This window comes from Pinus tabuliformis, chromosome J (genome assembly GCF_031772625.1).
Source record: "Pinus tabuliformis cultivar Carrire ecotype Pingquan chromosome J, CPIR1, whole genome shotgun sequence".
In the NCBI taxonomy this organism is placed as follows: domain Eukaryota; kingdom Viridiplantae; phylum Streptophyta; class Pinopsida; order Pinales; family Pinaceae; genus Pinus; species Pinus tabuliformis.
The window spans coordinates 1,187,808,859-1,187,819,181 of record NC_142295.1 but is presented as its reverse complement, the minus strand read 5'-3'; the positions used below and the strand labels follow the sequence as shown (position 1 = coordinate 1,187,819,181).

At 38.2% G+C, this 10,323-nt stretch overlaps 1 protein-coding gene across 1 annotated transcript; it reads left to right on the top strand.

Annotated features, from left to right (window-relative positions):
* The first annotated feature begins 5,119 nt into the window (after positions 1–5,119).
* LOC149231329 (large ribosomal subunit protein uL2) lies at positions 5,120–9,967 on the top strand. Its single transcript, XM_089379177.1, has 2 exons — positions 5,120–5,754; positions 9,401–9,967. The coding sequence occupies exons 1-2, from the start codon at positions 5,315–5,317 to the stop codon at positions 9,738–9,740; spliced, it is 780 nt and encodes a 259-aa protein (XP_089235303.1). The 5' UTR covers positions 5,120–5,314; the 3' UTR covers positions 9,741–9,967.
* The last annotated feature ends 356 nt before the right edge of the window (positions 9,968–10,323 follow it).

Sequence of the window (10,323 nt, the reverse complement as noted above, 5' to 3'; positions counted from 1 at the left end):
TCAATGGCTTTGCTCTCGTAAACAATTTATCACTTGGGCAATTTTTACGGAAGAATTGATAGCACATTATGAGGATACAAAAAGCAACACTTTTTTTAGCCAATTGATAAGTCTCAAACAAAAGGGTTCAATAATGGAGCACATTGAGGAGTTCCAAAAATTGAACATAAGGGTAAAAGATATTCCAGAGGAGCATAGGATTGATGTGTTCATAGGGTCTTTAAAGGATAATATCCAACATGATGTTCGCCTTTGGGAACCTGATTCATTAGAGAAGGCATTCAGGTTAGCAAGAAAAATGGAAAGCAAAATTATGGCAACCAGGAAGCATACCACTCACAACTATAAAGACGGAAGTGTTGTTGCCCTAGTCTTCCACAACCTATAAGGTTGACACCACAACAATTGGAAGAAAAAAGAGCAAAAGGGCTTTGTTACAGTTGTGATAGCAAATACACTAAAGGTCATAAGTGTGCTGAGAAGAAATTATTCTACATAGATTGTGAAGAGGAAGAAGAAAAGGAGCAAGAAAGGTCAAAAGAAGAGGATATACTCCAGGAACAAAGCCTAGATGAAGAACAAATAAATCCGACCATATCTTGTAATGCATTGGCGGGAATTACCACTCCTCAAACCATCAAGATAGAAGGACAAATCAAGAAGAAAAAGGTAATAGTGTTGATTGATTCAGGAAGCACCCACAATTTTATTCATTGTAGGGTAGCAAAAGAATTGAATTGCTTCCTATATCCAGCACCAGAGTGTCAAGTGATGATTGCAAATGGAGGAACAATAAATTGCTCTGGAAAGTGCCATAATATCAAGCTATCCATGGGAGAATATGTATTGACTAGCCCAATGCTTTCCATTCCAATGGGAGGTGCTGATGTTGTACTAGGAGTCCAATGGCTACAATCCTTGGGTACAATAGCTTTTAATTTTCAAGAACTTTTCATCAAATTTTCTACGGAAGGAAAGGAAGTTGAATTAAGGGGTATTGCAGGGAAACCAGGAAAGATAATCAGCTCTAATGGTATGACAAAGCTTCTAAAAAAGGAGCAAAGAGGTGTAATTGCACAATTATGTTCGCTAGATGTTTCCACATTGGAATCATCTATTTCTCCAGATCTCCAAAAAGTCCTGGACAATCATTCCAAGGTATTTGAGACTCCCAAAGGTCTCCCACCTATGCGTGATCATGATCATGCTATTCATCTGATTCCAGGAAGTGTTCCTCCAAACATCAGGCCGTACAGATATCCCTATGTCCAAAAAGTGAAATTGAACGTATGGTTGCAGAAATGCTAGAGGCTGGTATAATTCAACCGAGTCAAAGTTCTTTCTCTGCTCCAGTAGTATTGGTGCACAAGAAGGATGGATCATGGCGCATGTGTCCGGATTATAGGGAGCTCAACAAGCTCACTATTAAAGATAAGTTCCCCATTCCTGTCATTGATGAATTACTGGATGAATTGCATGGATCAATTTACTTCACCAAGTTGGATCTTCGTTCGGGATATCATCAAATCAGAATGAAGATTGAAGACATTCCGAAAACAACATTTAGAACTCATGAGGGTCATTATGAATTTTTGGTCATGCCTTTTGGCCTTACCAATGCACCTTCAACATTTCAAGGTTTGATGAATTCAATTTTCAAACCATTCCTTAGAAAATTTGTGTTAGTATTTTTTGATGATATACTAATCTACAGCAAGTCTTGGAAGGATCATGTTGAACATGTTGACAGGGTGCTACAACTATTGGAGGAGAAACAATTATATGCAAAAAGATCCAAATGTTTCTTTGGAGTCCAGGAGGTGGAATATTTGGGTCATATTGTATCTCATGAAGGAGTTAAGGTAGACCCTAGCAAAATTAAAGCCATTAAGGAATGGAAAATCCCCACATCCATAAAGCATCTGCGAGGATTTCTTGGGTTGACAGGGTATTATCGCAAGTTTGTTAAGAATTATGGGAGAATAGCAGCACCTCTAACAACATTATTGAAGAAAGATGCATTTTCATGGACTCCGGAAGCAACAAAGGCCTTTGAACATCTTAAAGAGGCAATGTGCCAAGCACCGGTCTTAGCTACACCGGACTTCACAAAAACCTTTATTGTGGAATGTGATGCTTCAGGAAATGGAATTGGTGCTGTTCTAATGCAAGATGAAAGACCCATTGCTTTTGAAAGTCGTCCAATCAAGGGAAAGTTTTTAAGCAAAGCTATTTATGAGAAGGAAATGTTGGCAATACTCCATGCACTTAAGAAATGGCGACCCTACCTAATGGGAAGACACTTCAAGGTAAAAACGGATCATGATAGCCTTAAATACTTTTTAGAACAAAGATTATCCTCTGAAGAGCAACAAAAGTGGGTCACAAAGATGTTGGGTTATGACTTTGAAATCATCTACAAAAAAGGGAAGCAAAATGTGGTGGCAGATGCACTCTCAAGAAAGGATGAGGATGTGGAAGCATTGTTGTGCGCCATTTCTATTATCCAACCAGATTGGATAAACGAAGCAAGGGAGGAATGGAAGAATGACGAAGAAGTGTGGGCACTTATTCGAAAGCTACAACAAGATTCCAGTACGTCTGATACATTTAGCTGGCAAAATGATTCGTTATGGTACAAAGATCGCTTATACCTCTGTAAGAATTCCCAGCTAAAACAAAAGATTCTTATGGAATTGCACACTTCTCCCTTAGGAGGGCACTCAGGATTTTTAAAAACTTACCACAGGGTTAAGAAGGAATTTTTTTGGGATGGCCTTAAATCAGATATTCAAAAGTTTGTGGCGGAATGTTTGGTTTGCCAACAAAATAAAGTTGAAACAATTAAGACACCGGGTCTATTACAACCTTTATCCATTCCAAGCCAACGTTGGGAGGAGGTTTCAATGGATTTTATCACAGGTTTACCCAAGTCTGAGGGAAAAAGTGTCATCATGGTGGTAGTTGATAGACTTACCAAGTATGCACACTTTTGTGCATTATCCAGTACAGTTTCTACTGAATTTATGGAAACAATTCAAAAGCTACATGGAAACCCAAAGATTATTGTAAGTGACAGAGATCCCATTTTCACTGGAAATTTTTGGACAAAATTATTTTCTTGTCTTGGTACTCAGTTAGCTCATAGCTCATCTTATCATCCTCAATCTGATGGGCAAACTGAGATAGTAAACAAATGTTTGGAAGGATATCTTCGTTGCTTTGTATCTGATAAACAGACACAATGGGTCAAATGGTTGCCTCTGGCTGAATGGTGGTATAACACTTCCTTCCATACAACAACAAAAATGACCCCATTTATGGCACTTTATGGGTATCAACCACCATCCATCACATCATATTTAAGAGAAAATTCTAAGGTTCAGGCAGTGGAACATCACATCGAACATCAACAACAAGTCCTCCAACTCTTAAAGGATAACCTCGTGTTGGCACAAAATAGAATGAAACAACAGGCAGATCAACATCGCAGTGAAAGAAGTTTTGATGTAGGTGATTGGGTATTCCTACGGCTACAACCATATAAGCAAATGTCCCTAAAGCAAGCTAAGAAGGATAATAAATTATCACCAAAGTATTATGGTCCGTACAAGGTGTTGCAAAAGATTGGTACTATGGCATACAAATTGGAGCTTCCTGCAGCTTCTCGATTGCACCCAGTTTTCCATGTTTCATGTTTAAAGAAGGTTATAGGCGACAAGCTCCCAGTTCAAACAATATTGCCAGAACTTGATGAGGAAGGAAAAATTATATTGGAACCGGAAGCAGTCACAGAAACAAGAACTCGACAGCTACGAAATCGATCAATTTCAGAGTATCTTATCAAGTGGAAGAACTTATCCGCTGAAGATTCCACATGGGAGGATGAGAATTTTATGCAGAAGTATCCAGAACTACTCAAGTGTTGAGGACAACACTTTTTTGAAGGAGAGGGGCATGTTGGGTCCCTATAATACTAGTATTGTAGTTATACCCCTTATTTATATTGTTGTGCCCCTATTACCCCCATATTGTTATTTTTGTGCCCCATAGAATCCCTCTATTGTTATTTTTGTGGCTTTATATTATTATTGTTAGGTCGGCTGGATTATATTGTGACTCCTTAGACTCCTATATATAGAAAGGAGGTTTTGTCATTTGAATCATCCAAGAATTGTTCATTTATGTAATGTAAAGGAGGTTGCCCCCTCGAAGAGGCTGAATTCTAAGGCGTTGATCTATCTTTTCTATCTTTTCTTGAGCTGGTTTCATAACACCCTTCTTGTGCTTGATGTCTGTTTCCTCCCAGTATGTCCGTGTTACTTGCCGCTGTTGTCTTCTCCAGCAGTTTCTTGAACCTTTTCTTTCCTGTGTCTTTGCTTCTATTCGTGACTACTTGACTGTAGGAGGTAGCATCACTCCCTCCTGCGCGTCCTGCCATGGTATCTAATGTCAAAACCCTATCTCTAAGAAGTTGCATAGCGCGCATCTAATTTGTTCGCTAACCTCAGTAATGTTAATTTATTCATTTATTAAAATTTGATACTTAAAGAAAATTTTACACTTATTCCTTGATAAACCTAAATTAAGATAAATTTAATTTAATATAATTTTTAAATTTATTTGAGGAAAAAATGTAATTTCTTCCGTATTTAAAACTAGTACTTATTTAAAATTATTTTTTTGAAAAAATATTTACAACCCTAAAATATTTAATCTTTCCTAATAAACAAATAACTCCTAATTAACACACTTGAGTGCATTAACATTATTTACCACCTTTCTAATTAGTAAACTCATGACAATTATATATTATAATTAAAATAATATCTATAAAAAACATACATATAATTTTAACTTTTCATAAAGACATTTGACATCTATATTTGAAATGATAATGTAATCTCACCTGATGTGTTGACTGAAAGGATGGAGGATTTAGTTTCGAAATCCCGGAAAAGTAAATTTAAATTAATTTAAAATGGATTTGTAATCTTTTACTTGCAATTAATAAACTCGTATAACTTTATTATAACCCATAATCCTTTGAATCATTGGACTTTCTTTTTTCCAACGTGTAGATGTCGAATTAAGGTGGGGTTATGTTAATTATTGTAAATTCACACAATACAAATTAGGGTTTATGGGGTTTGAGTAAATGTTCCACCCACATTAGGGTTAGGGTTTATACCCAACTAGGGTTTGTAGGGGATTCGCATCTTGACGAAACCCCTTAGCCATATCTGTTACTTCCATTTTCGGAGGCGCAACAGATCCAAACTCTCTGTGTAGTGATCTGCTCTGGTCTGCAGACATGGGTCGCGTTATTCGTGCACAGAGAAAGGGAGCAGGCTCCGTGTTCAAATCCCACACCCATCACAGGAAGGGACCTGCACGTTTCAGAAGCCTCGACTATGGCGAGCGCAATGGCTACATTAGGGGAATTATCACGGACGTCATACACGATCCTGGCCGCGGCGCTCCCCTCTGCAAGGTGACCTTCAGGCACCCATTCCGTTACAAGCATCAGAAGGAGCTCTTCGTAGCGGCCGAAGGTATGTACACGGGACAGTTCGTTTACTGCGGAAAGAAGGCCAATTTGACTGTGGGTAACGTGTTGCCCTTGAGGTCTATTCCGGAGGGAGCCATTGTCTGCAACGTGGAACAGAATGTCGGCGATCGGGGTTCGTTTGCTAGGGCTTCTGGAGACTACGCCATCGTCGTCAGCCACAATATCGATAACGGCACTACCAGGTTTTTTTTTTCAATTTTATTTTATTTTAAGATTAGGGTTTAGGGTGGGTTTGTTTTTGGCGCCACTGCTGTCGGCCACAATCCTGATCATAGCACTACCAGGTTTGATTGGTTTTTAGAATTTTAGGATGATGGTTTTCAAGCAGAGACATTCTTAGGGTTTCGCTATGTTTGCCCCCATGACAGTTGGATTTGGAGATCTAATTGCTCAATATCATTAGGTTGAATTGCATTAGCGGGTTTGTTTCTGATCCATACACTAGGAGTTTACTGGTAACCGTGAAAACCTTAAGTTGGGATCTTTGTTAAAAAAGAAAAATCTTAAATATATTCTTTCAAAACATAAATTCTTTGTGTTTATCTTTAGTGCTGCCCGAACAATACCTGGATTTGCAGAAAGTTGACAGTACTAGGGGATAGGCATCACCACCCCCGGGCCTGCATGTACTAGACATGGCTATCCTCTCTTTATGAATGTTGCTAAACATGTCACAGTGCTGGGGGAATTGAACTCTAGTGGGCGGTGTGACCACCCACGCTTGAACAACCAGTTAAGTTTCTAGTGAATGCCATTGTTTTAATTTGTGTTTTCCTTTAATTTCATTTTTGTTGCAAGTAAATAAAAGTTTATTAGAGAGAAATTAATGTACAAGTTCGCTATGTCAAGTATTTAGCCTTATGTGATACATTGTTTGTTCTTTTAGTTAATTATCGATAGACACGTTATACTTCGAGACTGACAACATTACATATTATACTAGCTAATTTAAACCCCTATTGGAAAGTTGACCAAAAAGCACCAATTTAGCCAACCTGTCCTTGATTTGAAGGGTCATCATATTTCAAAAAAGACTTCTCTGATGTTGGCGGGTTCCTTAGCGATCCTGATTGCCTTTCACCCGTCCGCTTATTCAAAGGATTGATTTCCAACATCTTCCCCAGCTCAGAACACACATTAGCCACAATATTTGCTACAATTGCACCCAACATCTCAGGACCAGAGGTGGCCCCAGGAGGATGTAAGATTGACATTCCCCCTTATCAGAAAGATCTGGTTTTCTTTTCTTTCAGCTGCAACATCTCCCCTAGCTAAGAGGACATATTATCTGCAATATTATTTGCTACAGTTCCCTAACATTGGCAGGACCAGTTCCAGTACCAGGAGAAGGTGAGCATTTCAGAGACGGGAGGGCCTGAGATAAGATTTATCTGAGATTTGTTCTACCCAGTGGTGATTGACCACACTGTCCTCTCATCAAGTGGTCCTCTATTTCTGTGCGTACTTGCCTGAGAAACAGTTTTATGTTTAGACTTTAGACGAGGTTATGCTCAGAAAGCAATGTGTTCATAATCCAGCATTTCTGTCCAACTGCAGCGATTATAATATATTATGAATTTTTCTGCAAGACCCTTTCTCAAATCAAGGTAAAAATATTTGGGTAGAGGTAGAATTTGACAGATCAGCTATCTCTGTGGCCATGACAACAAATCTACGAAAACATTTCTAATTGCCTTGAGGGATTTGGCATTCCAATATCCAGGAGGTAGTCTGGACATTTTTTCCCAGATAATGCCTAAGGATAAGAATTGAGTGAATAAATTAAAACCCGTCTGCCAAGGCCTTGGAAAAAGAAGCCCACCCTCCATAAACCAGGACATATTGTACATAACATTTGCCTTGTCAAGCACAAAGATAAATGCAATGATGAAAAACTCTCGCCACATGGGTGTATCAACGTGTAGTAGTTTGCAAGAAGGAGCCCCAGGACTTGGATACACATTGATATCTTTCAGCATCAGTTGTACAATGTTTAATCTCGAATCAACCTGTGGGCATGGTAGTAAGACTCCTCCACCTTAACCTAGGAGGCATAGAGAATCAGAACCAATACGAAGGCTGGCTTGTAGGTGTAGAAGAATGAACATGAGGGATTATTTGAGTTAAAAGCAAATCCTTTAAAGAGAACTTTCTGGGTCATGCCCTCTGTTGGGTGGATCCATCAAAGCAAAAGAGACTGTTTCTTTGTCAGGTGGAGCTTTTCGAGGAGCCAAGCCATTTTTGATTGCAAAGCTGAATGCCTATATGCCCTTTTCATTTATCATATATAGAGAGGGACATTTGGAGCAGGTCTTGGGTCATCACTACCACTGAGTGTGAAACCATAAGCAGAGAGATTGTGATGATTGAATATCCATAAGTGGATGGTGTAGGCCTACAAAGACAATGTGAGATGTTTGGAGCCCAATAAGCACAGAGTTGTGTTTAGCCTGAGAGTGCAAAATCAATATCAAATAGATAATAGATATACATTAGATGGAGTTCCACAATACAAACACATATACTACTAAGATTTTTTGGGGGGTTTATAGCATGATGTTAAAATTGAACAGATTGTTGATTTTATTTTACCAAGTTTACATGAAACATGTCAGGTTTCAAAAGAAACTTTCAGTTCTGTTTTGGAGTTAAGTTTTACATTGTGTATCTGTTTGTCTTTGGTTTTGCTGCTTTTTGATGGATAATGTAATCTTGTTTTCTGTGTGTGAAAGCATTTTTTATTTTTTTAATGTGAAAGCATAATCACAAGCTTCAAACAAGTTAACAGGCTTTAGCTAGGATGTTTAGGAGAAGTTATCCTCTCCACCTAGATTTGAATCCTGCTTTTGACATGTGCTCCTTGTGGGCTATTTGACTCTGCAAGGAGCCATTTCATGTGGATGGGGCCAAGAACAATCCTTGGGTGACTTTGATGGATTAGATTCTGACCAGTCAGCCACAGCCAAGAATTGACTCCACAAATATGCTGGTAGATATTAGTTTTTCCAATAGATCGTGGAGTAAACACTGCAGGAAAAAATGAGCAATAGGAAAAGGTCAAATAAAGCCCTATCTTAGCTTTACACATATACATTTAACCAGTTAGAAGAACATTTACATGAGTAACAGATGAATCAGCTTACATAACCTTATTGGAAGTGCCACGCCCATAATCTTGATGGATAACAGATATGCAAGGTGGCATGTAAGAAAAATGGAGTTCAAAATAAGAGAACATGATCTCATGCGGTGTTTTGTCTAGCTTATAACACCATGCATAGCAAAAACAACATAGTCAACATCAGCAGATTTATTTAAATGACTTTAAGCTAGAATATTTGGTAGTGGAAACATGAGAACGAAGAGTGGGACTGCTTAACTTTTATCATGGTTCCATAGATCTATGTTGTCTGAATGGGAATATTAGAAAGAAAAAATAATTATTTTAATTCTTCTTAAAATTTATAGGAAACATGTTAATCACACTTTACAGGTTACTTGGGGCCTTATTTTCAGATTGTATGTTGAATCTCGGTTCTATGTTGAATTTAAATTTTGTTATATGACGGGAGGGCTAACTCTAATTGTCTCTAATCACACTTTACAGGTTACTTGGGGCCTTATTTTCTGATTGGATGTTGAATCTCGGTTCTATGTTGAATTTCAATTTTGTTATATGACGGGAGGGCTAACTCTAATTGTCTCTAATCACACTTTACAGGTTACCTGGGGCCTTATTTTCAGATTGTATGTTGAATCTCGGTTCTATGTTGAATTTCAATTTTGTTATATGACGGGAGGGCTAACTCTAATTGTCTCATTTTCCAGGGTGAAGCTTCCCTCTGGAGCTAAGAAGATTGTGCCAAGTGGTTGTAGAGCTATGATTGGTCAAGTTGCTGGAGGTGGAAGAACAGAAAAACCAATGCTCAAGGCTGGCAATGCATACCACAAATACAGGGTCAAAAGAAACTGTTGGCCCAAGGTTCGTGGTGTGGCTATGAATCCAGTTGAGCATCCTCATGGTGGTGGTAACCATCAACATATTGGTCATGCTAGTACTGTACGTCGTGATGCACCACCAGGGCAAAAAGTTGGGCTTATTGCTGCCAGAAGAACTGGTCGTCTGCGTGGACAAGCTGCATCAGCAGCTGCAAAGATGGACAACTAATCTTAGTTCATTTCTATTTTGCAAGGATTTCATTGTCTTATTTTGGTGTTTTATTTTGTCATAATGTGATTGTACAAGGGTTTTGATCCTTTTTATTCAGGTAGTAGAAGCAATTGTTTACAGAGGCCAGGAAACTTATAACTGCATACCGATATTTTCGTTGTTTATTTAACTTTTTATGTTGCAACGATATATGTCAACCAAGTAATAATCTCAGCTTTCTTTTACATGGTTTTTTATAGGTGAGCAGCTTGCTCACACAGCTGTATGATTTTTTAGACTTGCAATAATTATACGATATATGATAGTTTACCACAGAACTTATTAATATATTTTACCACGAAAGTTGTAATTGTTATTGTAAGAGAATTTTTAAATATTCATATATGATCGATTGCACAATGAACTAATAATTCCCTGTGAAGACCTGGTAATTCTTGGTCGGAGAAGATCTTAGTGTTAATCTAGTCACAATGCGGCTCAATTTTCTATGAAAAACCGTGCCCATGATTGCGATGAAATAAACATTGTTTCTAAATTATGCTTGATGTATTTTAGAGCAGTCATATTTGACTTGGTACTT

What these genes read in the sequence shown, in the direction of transcription:
- LOC149231329 (XM_089379177.1), top strand. Translation starts at nt 5,315, where the DNA reads ATGGGTCGCGTTATTCGTGCACAGAGAAAGGGAGCAGGCTCCGTGTTC. An exon ending in ATCGATAACGGCACTACCAG is followed by an intron (nt 5,755 to 9,400) that starts GTTTTTTTTTTC and finishes CTCATTTTCCAG; the next exon opens with GGTGAAGCTTCCCTCTGGAG.